Here is a 22,759-nt window from a genome sequence, read left to right as displayed (position 1 = left end):
ATATCCCACCTCAGCTCATCCCAGCTCAGGAAGCACGACCCAGAGAATGCAGTACCACGTTCTCCTCAGCCCTGGCACTACAAGGAAGAAATAGTGGGAGCTTAGGGTGAGAAGCATGGAGGATACATTTGTTGTGTGTTTAAGCTGTGTTGCTGAAGATGTTTTGCTCTGCTTTGCATGTGTGTCTCTTCCAGATGGTTTTCCTTGTGTTTAAAAGAAATAGGCATACTTAAAATCTACTTTACAAAACCCCAGCAAATTAACACTGATCTTTTCCAGACAATTCTTCAGATGAATGTTCTGCAAATGCCTCCTCACAGCATGCAAAGATTTAGATACGCTGTGAACTGGCTCCGCAAAGGATGCTCTCTAACAAGAGGAATTTAAGCCCTGAAACCAGTTCGATTTGCTGCTTTTTGATTTTAATATAAAAAGAAATACTTTCTGCAAGGAAAGATTCAGCTTTCATCACCAGAACCCTAGCACAGACTTCGCAGGCTAAACCAGTTCACAGATAAGCACTTTTCATAAACATGACACACCTCTTGGCTGACAGAGGTTCTGGAGAAGCAAAGAACAGGCTGTGCTGACATCTGGTGGCTTTCTCTGCAGGCAAAGAGTTCATGGCAATAGGTCTTGGCTTTTCACTGCCTTTTTTTTTTTTTATGCATTCCTGATGTAACTTCTTCATTTCCTTACAAGATACAAAGCATGATAAAAACGTTTTTGTTTCCACTGACTGGTAGACAGTGCTGTCCTATGCAAGTCTTTCTGCAAAGCAAGAAAGGAGCCTTTGTTGTGCACCATTAGTGACAGTGTAGAAAAGGTCTCCATTTCAAAGCATATTTTTTCATGAACAAATTTTTAAAAATGTACATTCACTGCCACAGGAAATGCTGCTATTGCATACCAGTTGAGGTGCAAACCTAACCATTAAAGCATTGCAAGTCAGCAGAAGAAGCAAAGGGAAGTGGCTGGGAAATGTTCCAAGCTGTGTCTGTTTCTCTAACTCAATAGGAAATGGGGAGCAAAGAAAAGTCAATATCCTGATAAAAAGAAAAGCAGCAAAAGTTGTCTCCTGGGCGTTTCTTGACTCATTAATCACTTGCAGATCTGTGCCAAGTAGAACTATGGAAAGGAAGCAATGGAAGGAGGATCAGGTGCCCACCAGGAAGCCTGAGCTCAGTCCGAACTGTTCAATAACCAAAAGTGTGCACTTGCCTTAGGCATTTGTAATGCCTCCAGTCATCTGCCCTGCTCTGTATCCAGGATCCTGTCAGTCACGGGAGACCAAGAATGAGTATCCCATGTTCTGGTTTTAGCTTCTTGATCTCTGGACACTCAGGATTTCTGTAGCTTCCAAGGACAGGGCCCACGGATGTCCCGCCATGGCCATGGGAAGGAACTCTTGGATTGCTGCTTGCAACCTCATTTTTAAATAAATCATCTGTCAGGGGATGTTAAATACTCCCAGTGAGTGAAAGAGAAACACCACAGTTTACAACATATTTCTGGATCCCCTTTCAGTCAGAATGTTTACATCAAATAAAGCAGTTAACTGTAACACTGGTGCTTATCAGATCTTTGAGGACTCCTTTATGTCATTGGTCAACATTTAACCCAGCTGTCCATGTCAGCAGATTTTTCTTAACTCTTGCTTCTTCAAAAGGCAACATAACTACCTCTGAGCAGAAAAATAATTAAACCTGTTGAATGAAGAAAGTATAATGTGACAAACTCAGAAAAAACAAGATGCCTATTTGAGCAGTTCATGAATTCAATTCCAAAAGTTATGAAAAAGCACGATTTTTATACCTTTAGTTCTATAGAAAGAAGCACTGCTCTGGTACCTCTGCGCCAAGAGTGTTGCACATGCAGATTTTGCTGTTTATTCAGTTACACTGTTACCTTTTCTTCCTATTTATAATTCCTTTCCAAATTTCCTCTTCTTCAGTAGCTTTCACACCTCCTCCTAATCAAAACTCCAGTCTCTCTGAAGTGATTTTTTTCTCCAAGAAACAGCCAAGCCTGACATACCACTCCGGGGTTCCAGTTTGATTGCCTTTCCCTTCTAGAGTGTTATAACCCAGGATAAATTTTATCTTATTTCAGTGTCCTCTCTGGATGTTGTTCTTTTGTTTAGCAAAAAAAAATGGTGAATGGTTCCAAGAACATCCCACTGTAACAGAAATCCTTATTAAACCCTAAGAACAATGCCTAAGAACACTGGCAAAGCTGTATGACTTACCCCACTACACCTTTGATTAAAAGCAACTGTAAACCAATGCAGTTTATGATTTCTGCCAGGATAACAAACCCCAGTACTAACTCTGTGATTTCCTTCAGCAGAAAGAGGATTTCATGACAACAGGGGCAAAGACATCTCAGTCTTTACTAATTTATTAGCCAGTGTTCAGAGATTTCATTCAGTACGCAACAATCCTGGAATCAAAGCTACTTTGATAGAAGGCTGTACCATATCCCGCCAAAACAATGTTGAAACAGCATCTTTTCTAACAAGTTTTCAGTTTTTTTATCTGTCATTTTGTGGGGTTTACTTGAAAGAAACATTACCAGAAGTCCCATTTAAAAAAAAAAAAAAAAAAACAACACAGTAGAAAAACACTTCAGGAAGAAACCAGTTTACAAGTATGGCCATTGAGAGCATTACAAAAGGCTCCACTGTGCTGCTGGAGAAAGAAGCCAATGAAGTGACATTGCCAGAGCTAAGAGAGCTCACAAAGCAGCAGTTTAACTCTTCCCTTGGAAAGAGAAGTTAATCGGGAGTGCCAGGCACATCATTCTGGAAAATCTGCAATGGAACATTTACAGATTTCCTCAGTGATGCTGTAGAATTGCTCTTCCACTGTACCACACTTGATATGACACTGCAAGTTGGGAACTGTACAAGCCCAGGAAGGACAATTGTTAAGATGTGGTGACTCTTTCAAACACAAATGCTTTAGAGAAAAGGGATCACAAAACTAATCCAAATCTGTCTGAAAGGGCTGGAGACCAAATTCAAATCCCCAGAACAGGAGGAAAAGAATGGCAGTGCTTGCTCAGTCTGAGAGCTTGCATGGGCTGACAGACACCATTTAGATGCCTTGGCAGGACAGCCTGAGACACTGATCTCTCTGGTACACCATCTATTCTTACAGTGTTACCTTCATTATTGTAAATTTGGCTGAACAAGGATGGGACAGTCTGGAGTGCAATGCATCAGCTTGAACTGTCTGAGAAGATGAGCACAAACCTGTATTAACCACATAAATCTGCAAACGTGACAGACTGTGTAAAGTAGCTGAGACATGGGACCATGTTTGGGGAGCAGGTACCAGCAACAGAGAGGCTGCCTGGGCAGAAAGAGAAGGCAAGAGGTAAATTCTCCTCATAAATTCATCAGGGCATACACAACAACATCTGCATCCCAGGAGAACATAGGTGACACAGGACTCCTCCTTACAAGATAAAGACAAAATCATTTAAATCACAAGTTGATAAAGTGGTATCGTTCTTTCACAAGAGAATAAAACTCTGAAGCAAAGCTGTCAGTGAGTAAAACAGCCTAAACCATAGAGGTGTCAGGAAGGATGAGGAAAATGAGGTGGGAACAATACACAGAGGGTTCTTTGGCCCAACATCTAAAATAAAGGGAAATTTTATTTAGATAAACACATGTCAATAAAAACAATAATCAAAGCTCTAGGAAATGGCAGGGTTACTCCTCCAGAAAGTCTCATGGAAACAGCACTGTCAGCTCTCACACAGAGCTCAGGGTAGATGTGTAGGTTTAAAGCAATTGCACGGGAGGTCTCATTCATTTGAGCAGAGCCTATGCCCAAAAAGGCTGCTAAGGCAGAGAGCCATCATTCCTATTTAAACGAAGGGAGGCTTAAAGGCACAGTGTCCCGTGTTGGTACCCCCTAAAAAGCATTTCATAAGTGGTATCTATCCAAAGGTACTTTCTTGGATGCATGATTATTTTCTGTCATTCTTAATTTGGTTCATGTAGTAGGAAAGCCTGGAATTTCCAAGAACAAACACACAGCAACAGAGATTTGGCTCATGGAAAGCATAAAGGAATCAATTCCAGTCTTGAAGACATGTGGCTCACAGACTGGGCCTCTCCTTGCAAAAAAATACAATCATTCAGGTTTTATTCTTAAAACTGAAACCATGAGCTTTCACTCCATTTGGAAAAATGCCCAGTTCCTACTTAGGCACACTGATGTCCTGGCAGAACTCGAGCTGCTACCCCTATGTGAAGGTGTCTCCATCAAGTAAAGCTAGCAACAGGCGAGCTGGTCCTTGGACACAAAAGCCTCCCAACAGACATTTGTCCCTTTCAGCATGCTAAAGAGGGCTGGAAGAGAGGATAATGGAAAGCATTCATCACTGCAAAGCATGAAACACTGGCCAGGCTGCACTATTTAAACAAAAGAGACCAAACATAACATGAGAGAAGTAAAGCTGTGACTTGAAACTGAGAGATTCTCAAGTTCTTTAAAATACCCAGTGATTTGGCCATAAAACATTTCATTTCATTTGAAGGAGGTTTCACTGCATTTTCATTAGAAGTTAGTACTGGGATGGGATCTTCCTGTGCATTGTATAATTTCCATATGCAGTTACTGTCTGCTGTGGGATCACACCACGAAATTGTGTCACAGGTCAGGGATGGCACTGCCTGAGGCTCAAGAGCCAAGCCCAGCAAAAAGAAAAGGGAGGAAGAAAAAAGCCATTTATGTCCACCAGTTCTCCTTCTCTCAGCCTTAGCATATTGACAGAAATTAATTTCTATAGGAAGGGAATTGCACTGTTTGCAAAGAAATCCTCTAGGATTTATTGATCTTTAAGAAAAATCTCATTAAGCAGAATAAGGAAAATTTACAACAGGTATGGGAAAACAAAACAATCTCTTGGGATCTTCACCAGGCCGAAACAGGATTAGCTCTGTAGTTTCTGTAATCTTCCTCACAGAAGAATGCTAATTCTGTCTCATTTGCTAGAAAGAATAAAAAATTAAATATTTAGCACACCAGTAAATGAACCACCAACAGCCAGCTATTTAGAATCTTAGAAGACAATTAGCAACTTTATAGTCAAAGACAATTATAAATCACCACACACTTTTTCTTTTTCTTCCTCATATTTTTGCAAAAAAGATTTCAGTATTAAAAATGTCATTTAACCTTGTTAAAAAGCACCCCAAACAAACAAAACCACCAAGAACATGAATATAAGGAAATAAATATGTACACAAGACCCCTCAAGATTTGTTTAACACAGTCTTCAGAATTGTTTGTATAAGTATTCAGCAAATTAAGTGACTGCATTTCTAACACCTTCAAATGCTAGGAAAGTAATGAAGCATTATATACTCTTTTTTGTGCATTTTTCTGTGAGGAGAGGGAGAAAGAAACTTCTTTTTCCCATTAAATTAGCCTGTAGGTATAATAATTTAATACTTAGAGGATCAGTAGAATATTTTACAGATCACTTTACATTTTCCCTCATGACCCATCAAAATATGTGTCTGAAGAAGTTAATTTTTTGCCCTGCTGATGATTAATTCATGAGGCTTCAACAATATGCAAAGTGAAAGACACAAATTGGCTTCTCCAGCAATACCTTCAAATACCTCTAATTATTCACAGGGGATATGGCAGAGCTAAAGGACCCACAAAGGTTCAGAACAGTCACAATTCTTTCAACCCAGTAGGTCAAGGACTTCCTCTTCTAAAACAATAAGTCAGCAACATTACTAATTCAGAACAGAGACAAATCTGATGGAAAGCCTTCACAATTATTAAACATGGAATTCTTTAAGGTGCTGAGCCAATAAGTTCCACATTCGCTTTTTAAATTAAACCTTTAAGTTAATGAAGTCTGCCTGTCTTGGAAAAAAAAAAGAAAAAAAAAACAGTAGAAGGGATTTTAGAATCTCAACTAGAAAACAGACAAGACTGTTTGTAATGAATACTGAACACTTTATTAACATACACCCTGCTTAAAAAAAAATGCAAGCATTAACTTTGCTGACTGGATAATAACTGTAATAATAATCACTACTACAGAGGCTTTCCTGAGGATACTTATTTAATGTCCTCATAATTTATAACTCTCTAGCCCACCCCTGTATAGAGCCAAGGGCAATCAACTGCAGCTCAGGAAAAATGTTCTGCATGTATCAGAATTTCCCAGATCTTCTAATGGTGATTCTGACTGTTTTATTCCAGTAAGTCTTGTCCAGACTAGATGTTGGAAAAAATTCCTATGTCAATAGGAGATTTCAAATTTTCCTACTGATTTTAAAGCAAATGTACAAAATTGTGATTTTGTACAAAATGAGGAGCTGTGGTACATGCTATCATACTTCACTTCTTGACTTACTTTATTCCAGTTCTTGTTGAAGAAGAAAAGTAAAATCTTCAAGATTTTACTACAAAGACCCCACTCCTAACTTAGCTCATTTTCACATCAAGATACACTGGAACATATCCAAATTCAAAATGGCATAATGGCACATTGCATTATCCAAAGAAAGGGTTTTCCTCTTCTATCACAAACATCTTCTATATACTAATGACTAATGACTGCTGCTATTCAGAAAAGAAAGGAAAAAAAAAGCAGCTTTAAATCATTTTCTGCCCTAAATGAACCACCCTTCCCTTTGTACAGAGACACAGAACAGGCTGCTGTATTCCTATTTCCTTTCAGTGTAACGTTTAGTCTGATGTTTTGACACCTTTTTTGAGATCCTGTCCAACTGTTTCACTGCTGTAGCTACAAACCCAGTTTCAAAGATGGATAATATATACAAATATTTATCCATACCTTTTTGAAACAAGACAGCTTTGCTGTTTCTAATTCAACATTTGGCACTGTCATCAGTCCCTCTCCTGAACTGCACTGCCTCTTATGCCTTACATAGATAAAGATCGTGGTTAAATGAATCTTCTGCTAACTAAATTACAAATCTGTAAGGCTTGGGTGCCAGTAATCATCATCTTCCCCCCCCCCCCAACAAAATGACCTGGTGTAGTAAAAACTACTGTTCATATTATAGGAACATTTAAAGACTTTTAGGAAAGGTATTCTGAGATCAGTTGCAGTTCACACCAGAGCAGAACATTGAAGAGACATCCCAAGTCACTTAAAACCAGAAAATAAATCGCAGGAAACAGGAGAGCCAAGTAACCTATGAGAAAGAAATCCCATTCCATAGCTGGGGAGCAATCAGTGAGCACCAGGAGCAGGAGGGTGCCTCCTCTGTGAAGCCCCTGCACTTAGAGCACAGGCAGTTAATGCTTTCCAGCCAGGCAAATCAGATTCAAATGAGCAAACGTCCATATCAAGGTGGAGTGCAAACACATCCCTTAAGTGCCCTGCTGCCACAAAGTCATTCAGCCACATTTATGAGAAGCCCAAAGGACATCCAGGGACCATCAATTTTATCATGACAGACATTTCTTTACATTATTACCAAAAGACATGCTCTATATGTAGTCTCCTGTCAAAATGTGAGAAATCAGGTCAAGTTTCAACTCCTTGCTATGTTCAGCACATTCTCTAAGTGATTCTGCTCTAACTTTCCTGAGCAATCTGGCTATCAGGCACTGTATGCTGCACATTAAACAAATCTAATCTTATTTCATTATTCCGTGCTGGTTCCACTACTTACATTTCTAACCAAAACATCAGTTTAAATGTTACTGATAAGACTAAGCAGACACGGTACTAATAACCTATCTGTCAATCATTTAAAATTACTCTCAGCAGAATTATAAGCATACCCTCTAAAAATCACAATTTGCATTCTGAACATTCGGAGTGCAGATACCTGCTGCCCTCAGACCAATGATTTGAATAATGCTTCCCTGAATAATTATCAAGTCGTGTAAAGAGCATCAGGAATAGCATTTACTTTTCGGCAGCCTGTCCAAACATAATCAGCCAGTTATCAGTTTAATGCTAGCACAAGGAACAGCATCTTCAGTCAATACAAATGTACTCCCACCTACTCCAGCTGCTCTCAGCGTACTGTCTTCCTTCAAAATCAGTTTGTCATCATCTTCCAAACTCACTACAAGCTCACCAGTCTACAAATCAGAGAACCAGAATACGAAGATAAGAAGAATTTACTGATTGCCTCTGCCCTGTCTTGTTTGACAGTGCAGAGATCTGCCTGCATCAAAGCATGCAAAAGGGGAGGAACACAGCTAATAATCTTACCTTAGATTTGTGTGCTTGGTGAATAATCTTCATTGTATCTGAAAGAAAATAGTGTTTTCCTAAAATAAGGCTTAATAAGCAGACAGCACTGAAAGGTGTACTTGGGAAAGACAAACAAACAAAGCGGGAAGCTTCAAGATCTTTTGTTATTAACAATTTTGTGTATTCAACCTGAAAGAAGAGAAAACATCTTAATCTCGAAGTCCTGGGCCACAGTCTTAAAGCAGTCAATGCAACATTAAGGTACCACATCCTATTGGGCTTCTGTCTGCTGGCTGAATTACAATAACCTACTAACGACCGTCTCAATTGCCAGTCAAAACACATCAATTTAAATGCCACTTAGGGTGTTTTAACTTAATAGGTTTTACACATGCAATTGGGGCAGGACCAACAGCATTTATGCACTGTCAACTACCACAGCTAAGTTGGTCGGCAGCAAGTGATTAAGACACAGTAACCTGACCACTTCAGATCATTCCTTGAAATTTTCCTTCTCATGAATACAACACCCACCATCCATGGTAGAAATTTCGTTAAGCAAATTCATTTTCAACGAACATGTACAGCCTCTTCTCTTTTTAATGCTATACTCTCTTCAATAATTTTTATCTCATGTTTGTGCAGTGTAGTGCTTTTAGAAATTTTTTTCAAAGTACTACTTTCTTCTGGCAATATGGGCAGGGTTTTGCTAACAGAATGGAAAAACAGGGGAAAATAACACTAAAGCAACTGGATGAGTGCGAAGATCCAGAGGGAATGGCTTAAAGCCATGCACGCTAAAAAAAAGAAAAGATTGAACTCTATAAAGAGTCTGTGTCTGAACAAACTTGGAGTAACACATCAATGCCTTCCCAGCAAAGAAGAAAAACCGGTTCTGTTTTGTCTGCTCATTTTCTGTTCTAGTTTAGTTTTGTGCATTGAATGAACACTTCACGTTGAAATAGTCTGGTAAGAGAAGGATACAGCAAAGTTAAACATTGGCTAAACTAACTTTCAAACTACCAGGAGCAAGAAGCCAGATGTTCAGAATAACAGAGATCACATTCCCACTCAGGAGTTTGCTTCCATATTATTCTGGCCCATTTTGACACTATTTAAAACACTACATAAGGTAAAAAGTACTCTGTATTATCACTGCAGAGGTCACTGAGAAGGCAGCCTTGGCATGTTGTAATAACTGTGCTATTAGAAGCAAGACAGACATTAAATTGCAATTACCAGAATCCATCTTGCATAGAAACATTACAAAAACACCAAGCAATCACAGAAAAAATATATTGCAATTATGAAACCTCTTTACTACAGCAAATAAACCCAGCCTGCGCCTGTTAGTTTTAAGCTCCTCCGTCTACTTTGACACGTTCCCTTTTCTCTTTGTCCAGTCATGCCCTGAAGTGTTGTCTCAGTTTTATTTGCTCAGAACTCCATCCCTTGCACCCAGCAGTTTACCATGCCTTCATCTGAGCTATTAAATGGCTTCTCTAACTCTGTTACAGAGATGAAACTACAGTCTCTTCTCATAAGCTAAGTCCTCTCACTAGCCTTTCCTGTTTCATCCCCATTTAGTCCCACTCAATCACACTGCCAATTCTTTATCTTGCCTTTTCTGATAATAGGTCTATCATGGCAACTGATAAGCTACCACTTTCTAAGTGATTTTATGAACTACCTGACATACTGCTCCACATTCATGGATAAAGGAAATAAAACTGAGAAGCAGCTTATGGAGCGAGTTGGCACCCAGGCTACCAACATCAGTGAAAAGATGGCAACGATAAGGTACTAAGATAAGACTGACTCAGAACAGTTCTAGACTAAGAACAAGAATGATCCATTCAAAGAAAAGAAGAGAAAATGAAAGTCAGAAGCTTTGAGATGTGAATTGGAGCACTACTCCAAGAGGAAAAATGTGATGGCGTTATATATGATGTTAAGAGAACAAAGTGGTGCCAAATTCTGCAGGGAAGGAAGATGAAACAGGCAAGGTGAGAGACAACCAGATCCAACCGAGATTTCTGGCACTGCCAAACGAAACGGGGGGAAAAAATCTGTGTGTTACTGGCACTATTCATGCAGAAGTCTCACTGCCCTTTCCTCACAAAAACATATGACAGTAGAGCACTGTAGAGACAGCAGAGATGCCAAAAACATGAACCTGGATGATTCACAGCCTGAGGGGAAGGTGAGGAACCTGGCTTTGATTTTCCTGTGTGAAAATTTTCCTGCAGTGTTGGGGTTTCAGTTTAGTCCTAGTTTTTTTCTGTTAAAGGAATTTTTTCCCATAGCATGTTGCTAGGAGATAAATAGCCATACTTAAGAAAGACAAAAGGGCCCGGCCAGGCTTTTGTTCTCACCTGGCGGGCAGTTCAGTTCGCTCTCAGCGTCTGGAGAGAGAAGGTGCAGAGAAAGGAGCTGCTGGTTCCCGTTTTCGGCGTCTTTCCTTCTGCTGGGAACAACACCGGGGATCCCAAAGCTGCTTTTCCCTGCCCTGCTGGAGGCTGGGCTGTGGCCGCCCGCCCCGCTGCTGTTTCGAGCCTTCGCTACGCTGTAGCCGTGCTTACCCTGCCTGCCTGGAGCCCCGGGGGGTTCCCCTTTTGGATACATCTCGTCTGCCACCCGGGATTTGTGTTTGTGCCTGCCGCTCCAGCCTACCAGTCCAGCCTGCTGTTTCCGAGACTCCGGGACCAGCTGCCCACCGGTTTGTGAAGCTCCTTTGTTCCATCCTTCCCCGGGATCCCAGGGCATCAGAGCAGCCGCGTGCTTCCCGAGCTCGCTCCGGAGCGCCCCCTGCAGCCGCGGGGGAACCATCGCACCTGCCCTGCTCACCGGGAGCCGCCAGCGATCCCTGCCGGCTGCGAGCGGAACTGCACCCGAGGGGAAATAGCCTGACAGCCGAGAAGGCTGGGACTGGGTTTGTGTTTGCTGTTACTGTCATAGTTGTTGTTGTTTTGTTTGACTAGTTATATATATATATATATATATATATATATATATATATAGTAAAGAACTGTTATTCCTATTTTCCCACATCTTTGCCTGAAGACCCTTGATTTCAAAATTATAATAACTCAGAGGGAAAGGGGTTACATCTGCCACTCCAAGGGAGGCTTCTGCCTTCCTTAGCAGACACCTGTCTTTCAAACCGAGACAGATCTTGGCGCCCAACCGTGGGGCCTGAGGGCATTAAGAGAGAGAGGTGAAAAAGGAATAACAGTTCCTGGATAACTTAATTTGGTGTGTTGGATATAGGAACCTTGGTAGGCAGCACTATGTGGTCTACTTTGCCCTGGTTCGGGTGGCATGTGGCCGTGGCTATATTCTTCCCCTTTGCAGCTCCCTACTTGAATATGGGTCCTCTCACTAAGGCTACCATTGCTGTTATCCAGCTCGTGCTGTGGGTCGAGAAGGTGAGGAATTCATGGGTTTTTAACTTCCTCCGGAATGTGGGCACGTGGATAAATGGCTATCACACACTGAGCGCATGTTTTTGGGGTTATGTTAACAATGGTACCTTCTGTGAGGAAATGACACCAGGGGAAGTTTTCCCCCAACCCCTCAACCAGTTCTTTGGACCCACCCCATCAATTTTTGAAGGGTTTAGATTCCTTCTGAATACTAACCACCTGCTGCTGGTAGGCCTACTCTATTTAGCATTCAAGGATAAGTTGAGACTGGCTTGGATAACTACCCAGACACCAGCCCCAGAGACTAGAGATCCTGCCCCAGAGCCTGACCCTGCCCCAGAACCTGACATGGCCCCAGAGAGTAGAGTTCCTACCCCAGAGCCTGATCCTGCCCCGGAACCTGACACGGCCCCAGACACTAGAGATCCTACCCCAGAGCCTGATTCAGCCCCAGAGCCTGACACAGCCCCAGACACTAGAGACCCTGCCCCACAGCCTGATACCACCCAACAGCCCACCTCAGAAATGGACTACCCGAAATGGGTGGGGGTACTGGCGAAAGGGATGCAGGAGATGTGCCAGGAGATGGGCCAGGTGCGCAAGGAGATGTGCCAGGAGATGGGCCAGGTGCGCAAGGAGATGTGCCAGGAGATGGGTCAGGTGCGCCAGGAGATATGCCAATTGCTAAGGGAATACACCTCCTCAGCTAGTGAAAAAACCTCTCCCTGCCCCAAAGAGGGTGAGTCCGACGGTGCAGCAGCGGAACCCACGGATGTTACAACCGCCCAGGTTTCAGCTGAACCCCAAGGACAAGTACAGCCAGCAGCAGTCGCCCCTGTGCAAAGGAGGAAGTGTAAGACCAAATCAGTACGACCAGTTAATGATGATGGGGAACCAGGGCCCTCACAACCAGCAGGGGAGCCAGAGCCAGAAATCATCATTGAGTCCCTGTCGTACGACAGTCTCCGTGGTATGCGAGACGACATTGTGCGAAGGGGGCGTGAGCCTTATACCACCTGGCTGCTTCGGGTTTGGGACCTCATGGGCACAAGTGTGCAACTGGATAGTGGTGAGGCAAGGTATCTGGGATCGTTGACCCAGGACCCAGGTGTGAACCAGATATTTGTGAGGGAGCCAGGACCCCTTTCTCTCTGGGACCGGCTCTTAATGAGTGTGAGAGAAAGGTTCATTCACAAAGAGAGAATGCAGGAGTACCATCATAGAATGCAGTGGAAGACACTTGAGGAAGGGATCCAACAGCTAAGAGAGGTGGCAGTATTAGAGGTACTCTTTGGGAGGGATGGACAGCACGGTAATGACCCCGATAAGGTCAGGTGCACAGGACAGATGATGTGGAACCTGGCAAGACTAGGGCCATCGCAATACACCACCTTCATTGCAACCATTGATGCTGACAATAACCGAGAAACAGTGGGCTCTGTTGCCAACAAGCTCAGGAATTATGACAGCATGGTCAATGGTCCACTGAAAGCTCATGTCTCTGCTGTGGTCCAGGACCTCAAAGAGGAGATGAAGGAGATGAGGAAGGAAATGAGGGAGGAGATGGAGGAGATGAGGAAGGTCAGTGTGGCACCAGTGCGAGTCACAGGCCCCCAGGTCAGAGCCCGTCGTCCCCCTGCGAGAGAGAGAGGGTACACCCCACGAGCTGAGCTCTGGTTTTTCCTGTGTGAGCATGGGGAAGACATGAGAAGGTGGGATGGGAAACCCACTTCTGTCCTGGCAGCGCGGGTGCGTGAACTCAAGGAGGGAGGCACTAACCGAGGGGGTTCCGCTAAGGTGAAAGTAGCCTCAGCCTCCCGTGACCGAGCTGCCAGGTATTACAGACAGGAGGATGATATGTCAGATCCCCTCGAAGGTACCTCTAGTATGTATGCCCAGGGAAAGAATGATAACCAGGGCTAGAGGGGCCCTGCCTCTAGCCAGGAAGAGGCACGGGAGAACCGGGTTTTCTGGACAGTGTGGATCCGATGGCCTGGCACATCAGAGCCACAAAAATATGATGCATTGGTTGATACTGGGGCACAGTGTACTTTAATGCCATCGGGACATGTGGGGGCAGAACCTGTATCCATTGCTGGGGTGACTGGGGGATCACAGCAGTTGACCCTTTTGGAAGCTGAGGTGAGCCTGACTGGGAAGGAGTGGCAAAAGCATCCGATTGTGACCGGCCCAGAGGCCCCGTGTATTCTGGGCATAGACTTCCTCCGGAATGGCTATTACAAAGACCCAAAGGGACTCAGGTGGGCGTTTGGGATTGCTGCTGTGGAGGCAGAGGGCATTAGGCAGTTGAACACCCTGTCCGGACTGTCTGAGAATCCTTCTGCAGTTGGGCTCCTGAAAGTGGAAGAGCAACGAGTGCCAATTGCCACCTCGACAGTGCACCGCCGGCAGTATCGGACAAATCGAGATGCTGTGATTCCCATCCACAAGATGATTCGTGAGCTGGAGAGCCAAGGGGTGGTCAGCAAGACCCACTCACCCTTCAACAGCCCCATTTGGCCTGTGCGCAAGTCTGATGGGGAATGGAGATTGACTGTGGACTATCGTGGCTTGAATGAAGTGACTCCACCGCTGAGCGCTGCTGTGCCCGACATGTTGGAGCTCCAGTATGAGCTGGAGTCCAAAGCAGCAAAGTGGTATGCCACCATTGACATTGCCAATGCATTTTTCTCCATTCCTCTGGCAGCAGAGTGCAGGCCCCAGTTTGCTTTCACCTGGAGGGGTGTGCAGTACACCTGGAACCGACTGCCCCAGGGGTGGAAGCACAGTCCCACCATCTGCCATGGACTGATCCAGGCTGCACTGGAAAAGGGTGAGGCCCCAGAACATCTGCAGTACATTGATGACATCATTGTGTGGGGGAACACCGCAACAGAAGTGTTTGAGAAAGGAGAGAGAATAATCCAAATTCTCCTAAAAGCTGGTTTCGCCATCAAGAAGAGCAAAGTCAAGGGGCCTGCCCGAGAGATCCAGTTCCTGGGAGTGAAGTGGCAAGATGGACGGCGTCAGATTCCCACTGAGGTCATCAATAAGATCACTGCGATGTCTCCACCAACCAACAAGAAGGAAACACAAGCTTTCCTAGGCGCCATAGGTTTCTGGAGGATGCACATTCCTGAGTACAGCCAGATTGTGAGCCCTCTCTACCTGGTTACCCGAAAGAAGAACGATTTCCACTGGGGCCCTGAACAGCAGCAAGCCTTTGCCCAGATCAAGCAGGAAATCGCTCACGCCGTAGCCCTTGGCCCAGTCAGGACAGGACCAGAGGTGAAGAACGTGCTCTACTCTGCAGCCGGGAACAATGGTCTGTCCTGGAGCCTCTGGCAGAAGGTGCCTGGTGAGACTCGGGGCCGACCGCTGGGATTCTGGAGCCGAAGCTACAGAGGGTCCGAAGCCAACTACACTCCCACAGAGAAAGAAATCTTGGCAGCTTATGAAGGAGTCCAAGCTGCCTCAGAGGTAATTGGAACTGAGGCACAACTCCTCCTGGCACCCCGACTACCGGTGCTGGGGTGGATGTTCAAAGGAAAGGTTCCCTCCACGCATCACGCCACCGATGCTACTTGGAGCAAATGGATCGCCCTCATCACGCAGCGCGCCCGAATTGGAAACCCAAGTCGCCCTGGGATCTTGGAAATAATTACGAACTGGCCAGAAGGTGAGACTTTTGGGTTATCTTCTGAAGAAGAAGAGGAGCAGGTGACGCGTGCCGAAGAAGCCCCACCGTATAACGAGCTACCAGAGAGTGAAAAACAATATGCCCTCTTCACTGATGGTTCCTGCCGAATTGTAGGCGCTAGCCGGAAATGGAAAGCCGCTGTATGGAGCCCCACACGACAAGTTGCACAGGCTACGGAAGGAGAAGGTGGATCGAGCCAATTTGCTGAACTCAAAGCCGTTCAATTAGCTCTGGACATTGCTGAAAGAGAGAAGTGGCCAAAGCTCTACCTTTACACTGATTCATGGATGGTAGCCAATGCTCTGTGGGGTTGGCTGGAAAGGTGGAATAAGGCAAAATGGCAGCGCAGAGGAAAACCAATCTGGGCTGCTGAGGAGTGGAAAGACATTGCCGCTCGAGTAGAGAAGCTATCTGTGAAGGTCCGTCATGTAGATGCTCACATTCCCAAGAGCCGGGCTAATGAAGAACATCGTAATAACAAGCAGGTAGATCAGGCTGCGAAAATAGAGGTGTCCCAGATAGACCTGGATTGGCAACATAAAGGAGAGTTGTTCCTAGCTCGATGGGCCCATGATGCCTCAGGCCATCAGGGCAGAGATGCCACCTATAAGTGGGCACGAGACCGAGGGGTGGATCTGACCATGGACAGTATCTCCCAGGTCATCCATGACTGTGAGACATGCGCTGCGATCAAGCAGGCCAAGCGGGTGAAGCCCCTGTGGTATGGTGGGCGGTGGTCCAAATACAAGTATGGGGAGGCCTGGCAGGTTGATTACATCACACTGCCTCAAACCCGCCAAGGCAAGCGCCATGTGCTCACAATGGTAGAAGCCACCACAGGATGGCTGGAGACCTACCCTGTGCCTCACGCTACTGCCCGGAACACCATCTTGGGCCTTGAAAAGCAAGTCCTTTGGAGGCATGGTACCCCTGAGAGGATTGAATCTGACAATGGGACTCACTTCAAGAACAGCCTTATAAACACCTGGGCTAGAGAACATGGCATTGAGTGGGTGTACCACATCCCTTACCATGCACCAGCAGCTGGGAAGGTTGAGCGGTGTAATGGACTGCTTAAAACCACCTTGAAGGCACTGGGTGGGGGGAGTTTCAAAAACTGGGAGGTGCATTTAGCAAAAGCCACCTGGTTAGTTAACACCCGAGGCTCCACCAGCCGAGCCGGCCCTGCCCAATCCGAACCCCTACAAACAACAGATGGGGATAAGGTTCCAGTGGTGCACATGAGAGGTATGCTTGGAAAAACTGTTTGGGTAAAGTCTGCCTTGAGCAAAGACAAACCCATCCGTGGGGTTGTTTTTGCTCAGGGACCAGGTTGTACCTGGTGGGTGATGCAAAGGGATGGAGAGACCCGATGCATACCGCAAGGGGACCTTGTTTTAGGGTGAACTACCCATGGCTCTGTACTTGTATCAGTATCAGCATGTACATATGTATATAATTTAGGTGATGCTTGTATTTATATGGTTAAAAAGTTAAGTTTCATGTAACATGTTAGTATGGAAAAAAATTCGGGGTGGATAATGTTGGGGTTTCAGTTTAGTCCTAGTTTTTTTCTGTTAAAGGAATTTTTTCCCATAGCATGTTGCTAGGAGATAAATAGCCATACTTAAGAAAGACAAAAGGGCCCGGCCAGGCTTTTGTTCTCACCTGGCGGGCAGTTCAGTTCGCTCTCAGCGTCTGGAGAGAGAAGGTGCAGAGAAAGGAGCTGCTGGTTCCCGTTTTCGGCGTCTTTCCTTCTGCTGGGAACAACACCGGGGATCCCAAAGCTGCTTTTCCCTGCCCTGCTGGAGGCTGGGCTGTGGCCGCCCGCCCCGCTGCTGTTTCGAGCCTTCGCTACGCTGTAGCCGTGCTTACCCTGCCTGCCTGGAGCCCCGGGGGGTTCCCCTTTTGGATACATCTCGTCTGCCACCCGGGATTTGTGTTTGTGCCTGCCGCTCCAGCCTACCAGTCCAGCCTGCTGTTTCCGAGACTCCGGGACCAGCTGCCCACCGGTTTGTGAAGCTCCTTTGTTCCATCCTTCCCCGGGATCCCAGGGCATCAGAGCAGCCGCGTGCTTCCCGAGCTCGCTCCGGAGCGCCCCCTGCAGCCGCGGGGGAACCATCGCACCTGCCCTGCTCACCGGGAGCCGCCAGCGATCCCTGCCGGCTGCGAGCGGAACTGCACCCGAGGGGAAATAGCCTGACAGCCGAGAAGGCTGGGACTGGGTTTGTGTTTGCTGTTACTGTCATAGTTGTTGTTGTTTTGTTTGACTAGTTATATATATATATATATATATATATATATATATATATAGTAAAGAACTGTTATTCCTATTTTCCCACATCTTTGCCTGAAGACCCTTGATTTCAAAATTATAATAACTCAGAGGGAAAGGGGTTACATCTGCCACTCCAAGGGAGGCTTCTGCCTTCCTTAGCAGACACCTGTCTTTCAAACCGAGACATGCAGTTAGCACCATCACAGTAAGAGTAAGCCCCCAGTAACTGGTGCAACAGGTTTTAAAGTTATGCTCAGTCCTACCCAGCACAATCAGGCCCTTGGCTATGACATATCCCGTGGGAGAAGCTAAACTGATCTCTGAGTGATGAAAGAACTAGCAGCTGGGATAGGCAACACCAGGGATACAACTGAGAGCAGCAGTTCTAGACAGGACCCCTCATCCAAAGGCACAGATGGGGTGAAGGGCACCTCCAAATTCAAACTTACATTTACAGATGTTAAGACCTTAAGTAACATTAAAAATAATAGTAACATTCAAATCCTTGCCACTGATGTATCATCAATCTTAATCCCTAACTCTTTTTCTGGCTTCAGTGTGTACTTTCTGTTTTACCATTAGCAAGAGCACAAAATGAAATCCTTGCCTTTTTTTCAAATAGGCAAATAGAGTTTATTACCATTCACATGTATTAAGTAGGTTTCTCATTCAGTTCTTTACATCACCATAGAGGAAGGAGTTTGTCAACTCCAAGAACATGGGAGACAGAGGATCACCTGCAGGGAAACTCCAAGGGAACCTTGAGAATTGCCAAGTTTAGAAAAAGATATGTGACTGACATCCGAGTTTACGAACTCCGAGAAAGGAAGCAATTTAGCAATATTTTAAAAGTTTTCTCTGTCCCAAACAGATGAATTGCACATGTTCATGCCAATTTGCACAAAAAGGAAATACACATATAGCTTTACATTAGAGGATAAAGTCAGCTTAAATTTCCCATCATGCTATTTCATACCACCAGCTTGTATTTAAGAGCTTTCCTATCTACTTAGAGCAAGGTTCCCCTGTTTCTCTTATATTGTGTAAACTATTTAAGTATGTAAGTCTTAAGCATTTTCTACTTCTTGCCTTCAGCTTCTGCTTCACCATCAGTAAATAGATACTGAAGTACATAAGCACCCAGAGAACTACAAAGTGTTTTGAGATCACAAGCTGCTCATTAGGGTAAAGACAGAGTTAAAAAGGCTCTTATAAAAGTAATAAAAAATTAATAGCAAAACCCATCAGTACCCAGTAGCAAATAATGTAAACCATGCAGCCTAATTTAAAGATTAAAACAGATCTTTAAAATAATGGTCAAGTTCTGCAGACAAGATCCCAGTGGCATAGCCCCAGCTACAAGAGCTGGATAGAGTTGCAAATGTAGGCAGGTACTGGCACCAACATTAGGATTGTACAGCAGTTATCTTTTAAATTGTATAAATGCTGGTGTAAAATACTATGTGGGCATTTGACAGTAATTACAACAAGCAGTATAAGAAACACCTACCATACTTGTAATTTTTAAAAGGAGGAGGAAGTCCTGTTCTTGAAGACACATCTATTAAAATAAAAGCACAAAGTTAAAACAAAGCTCTCTTTTTAAATTATTTCCAATACTTCATTTTCCATTATTGTGCAATGCATGCATCCCCCAGGCAGCCTTTACATCAAAATAAATCTGCAACATAGGAGACTTGTTTGAGCATCAAATGCTAAAACACAGCCTTTGGCTCAGATTCTATAGTGACTCCATATGTGAATAACTCCATTTGAGCATGAAGTCCCTCTGAACAAAACACCCCATGAGGACAGTGAGTCAGTGCAATTAGGGTATGATCACAGGAGTCTGATGCTTCAGAAATCTGCCAGGAACATCCTTTTAATGGTTTGCCCAGCATCTCTCTTTACCTTATACAAACAGCTGACAACTGTCATTCATAACTGAATCGTTCAGTAAACACAGCCATGAGAACCAGCCACGAAAAGGAAGTCAAACTGTAGAAAATTAACTCTTTAGCTGCTTGCAGGACACAGCCCATAAGGAACTGCAAGAATGCTGACACCTTCCCTGGTGTCAGTGCTCCCAGTGACTTAAACAGGACCTCAGAAGGCCCACTCAGCTGTGGGGTGCCCAGCAGCAAGGTGGCTGAAGCCATGATTTCTTCAGTAGTTTAACAATTTATCTTAAACTGCTCCTTCAAAACAGATTACAGTAAAGGAAGGAACAAGGCTTTTGGACCCCTCTGGAATGAGGTTCTAAAAAGTTGTTCAAGACATTGGCTTTGTCTCAAATAACAGCGAGTTGCAACACTGCACACATCAAAAGCAAGTTTCTTAGCATTGGTTTTTTTTTTTTATTTTGTTCATAGCAGCAGCTGTGCCATATGTTCTGAAAGTGCTTGCAGTTTTCTAAAAGCATCCTAAGATCTTGCCATGCCTATCACTGTCCAGAAATATGGAAATTGCCAAACACAATACACCCATGAGTCCCAGGGCAATGTCCTAGGAGTTGCTCAAATCTTATAACAGCTTAAGACTTGTTTAAGCTGACTTCATGCAAAAAAAAAACCCAAATTATGTTATTCTGTACCCTTTGAATGTCTCCATTTAGGTGTGTGGAAATACAGCTGCAAGATTAAGAGTAACACCCTAATTACCAAGTCACTGTGTGGGCTGGTCTGCAGTACTTAACTTTTGTTACTTTTAACCAGGCTTCTAAAACAGAAAGCCCACAGATGAGTAAATCTGCACGACAAAACTCAAGATGGAGACGGGAACTCAGAAACAAACATGCCCAGTGAGACCACACAGTGTCAAAAACAAATTTTCAAGATTCTCTCTTCTCACAAATAGCAAACAGACTTGCGTTCCTGCATTCCACATATTTGTGTAGTTAGGATCAAAGACTTTCTAAATTCTATTAATTTATTCTTATTTATTGATGAATATTTGCCTGACAGCACCACTCAAGGAGCCTGAGGCACTGAGCCAAATGCAGCAATGTCCTTGTCTCTTTGACTTGTCCATGTCTCTTGACTAAACATGAGGATCTGGGCAGGGGGAGCAGTCCATCCAAATTTAGGCATGGCACACCGACCATGGGAGCTCTTATTAACTCCAGACCTTTCATCTAAGGAAGAAAAGCACACAATGGATGCAAACACAAATTTGGCATCTCTACCAAAGCCACAGAATTCCCATTCATTTTCTCCCCTCCACTTTCTTGTGCAGGGACAGCAACACTTGGGCCTGAAGCAAACGAATGAGACAAAGGCCTCCTACCCTTCCTCACAAAAGCGATGAACTCCTTCACTGTCTGATCCAAGGGAACTCCATGGTACACCACAGGTCGGAAGTTGCGGTGCTCAAAAGAGCGCACAAGACGCACTGTGACGGTTGAGCTTTCTGCTGACATGAGAATTAATTCTGAATAACCTGGGAAACATTAAAGGGAGGAATTATTGCCTTTCCTCTGTGTATGAGCACAGCTGGAAAATGAGGCGCAGGTGGGCCTCATGCAAAGGGTAAAACACGGTGAGAAACTCAATGGCATTGTGCCTTCCAGGGTTCACTTCCATGATTCCTACTGGAGCAGTAATGGGGTCTCCAAACAAGCAGGGCATTACCGACACTGCACACCATGTACTCCAGTGTCTGTGCTGTGTAATGCCACACCAGACTCCCTACTAAACGTGCAGAAGTGCTATGGATAAATGCAAGTGTGTTGTTTGGGTTTTAAGTGACTGAAGACTTGACCTGCTGGGCAAGTAACACTGCGCTCTAGAAGAATGTCCCAATACAAACAAACCCAAAGCCTTTTTAATATACTTATGCTGCAGAGAGTGTAACACCCTGAAAAATGCCTAAGCTGTTACACAATGCTCATTTTCACCTCCCCAGGGAAAGTGAAAAACTGCCCCCACATACACAGGCAGATAATTCTCCTGGTACACTACTGCATCATTAATGGATTTAATTTATAACAGCTGGTCTCTAGAACAGCTCTGTGGGCTTATACTACTTCAACAGAGAGCAGAGCCTACAACAGAGTGGCCTTGTCAACCCAAGTCCCTCTTCAAACAAGCTTACATACTGCTCTGTTGGGTTTTTCCTCTCCAAAGGAAAATAAGCTCTTTTCTAGCTTGACAAACTTCTCTATTTTTGGCGCTGGGCATCCCTCAGCTTCCTGCCCACATGCTAAACTGACGTGGCTGCTGCAGCAACGAGCAAGGATTGCAGCCCACGTGCTGCAACATCAGCACAACCTTTGCACCTCCCATCCCTGAGCAGGCATCTCAGTCACCACCTCCAGTCCTGAAAGGGAATCTCTTACCTATTCATCCCCTTATCTTCTTTCTTATGTTCTTTTTTGTGTGTCTTTCTTTTTTTCCCCTTTTTTTTGCTGTGGGGTTATTTAAGTGCCCCACCATCATGCAGGTGCACCCCAACCCTGGCTGTATTTGTGCCAGCTGTACCCTGGCAAAGCGAACTACCAATATTTCCATCAAGTACTATCTGCAGAACGGGGACAAAGACCTTCCACCACACAAGGCAGCTTGCTTTTACACCTCCTTGGTTAATAATTCCCCGAGTTCACTCTATTTCAAATGAGCTGTGTGTATCACCCAACACACAAATAACACATGCCAATCAAAAAAATATATACTTTGCACCTGAAAATAACTCGATTTACAACAAATTTAACAGCAAAGATGGATGTTTTCTTGGTGCTATTCCACATGGGCTGGCGACTTGGAGGATACAATTAAGGCCACAGCATTCAATTCACTTGCTCCTCAGCAGCATGGAAAAACACTGTGGGAACACAGAATCGGGAGCACAGTCAGAAACCGCCGATTTCCACATTTACTAAAACCGACCGCATGTAGGGCTGGGACCATGTACGACCCCGCACCTCCACGGGGACAAGAAGGCAGGTGGGAGGCGCCGGTGGCCCATTCCTCTTGGAGAGAGGAACCTTTCCGGACCCGCAGCAGCACCGGGCCCGCCGCCCGCCCCAGCACAGCCCCCCGGCACAGCCCCGCCGCCCGCCCCACTGGGCCCGTTACCGCTCTCCGCCGCCACTTCCGGGTTCCGCCCCCACCCATCCCTCCAATCGCATCCTTCCGGTGC

General features: G+C 44.8%; 1 protein-coding gene across 1 annotated transcript; it reads right to left on the bottom strand.

Moving 5' to 3' along the window:
* Positions 1-4,814: 4,814 nt before the first annotated feature.
* Positions 4,815-22,747, bottom strand: C7H2orf76 (chromosome 7 C2orf76 homolog). The gene is made up of 7 exons (XM_069021183.1): positions 22,696-22,747; positions 22,300-22,441; positions 20,909-21,061; positions 19,134-19,184; positions 8,239-8,276; positions 8,024-8,105; positions 4,815-5,008 (listed from the first exon to the last, which is right to left on the bottom strand). The coding sequence occupies exons 3-7, from the start codon at positions 21,039-21,041 to the stop codon at positions 4,932-4,934; spliced, it is 381 nt and encodes a 126-aa protein (XP_068877284.1). The 5' UTR covers positions 21,042-21,061; positions 22,300-22,441; positions 22,696-22,747; the 3' UTR covers positions 4,815-4,931.
* Between the last annotated feature and the right edge of the window lie 12 nt (positions 22,748-22,759).

The sequence above is a fragment of the Aphelocoma coerulescens genome, chromosome 7 (assembly GCF_041296385.1).
Source record: "Aphelocoma coerulescens isolate FSJ_1873_10779 chromosome 7, UR_Acoe_1.0, whole genome shotgun sequence".
Taxonomy (NCBI): domain Eukaryota; kingdom Metazoa; phylum Chordata; class Aves; order Passeriformes; family Corvidae; genus Aphelocoma; species Aphelocoma coerulescens.
Note: the sequence above shows the minus strand (reverse complement) of the source record. Positions and strands in the feature narration are given on the sequence as shown.

What these genes read in the sequence shown, in the direction of transcription:
- C7H2orf76 (XM_069021183.1), bottom strand. Translation starts at nt 21,041, where the DNA reads ATGTCAGCAGAAAGCTCAACCGTCACAGTGCGTCTTGTGCGCTCTTTT. An exon ending in TTTTAAAAATTACAAGTATG is followed by an intron (nt 8,277 to 19,133) that starts GTAGGTGTTTCT and finishes ATTTTCTTTCAG; the next exon opens with ATACAATGAAGATTATTCAC. An exon ending in ACCAAGCACACAAATCTAAG is followed by an intron (nt 8,106 to 8,238) that starts GTAAGATTATTA and finishes TCTGATTTGTAG; the next exon opens with ACTGGTGAGCTTGTAGTGAG.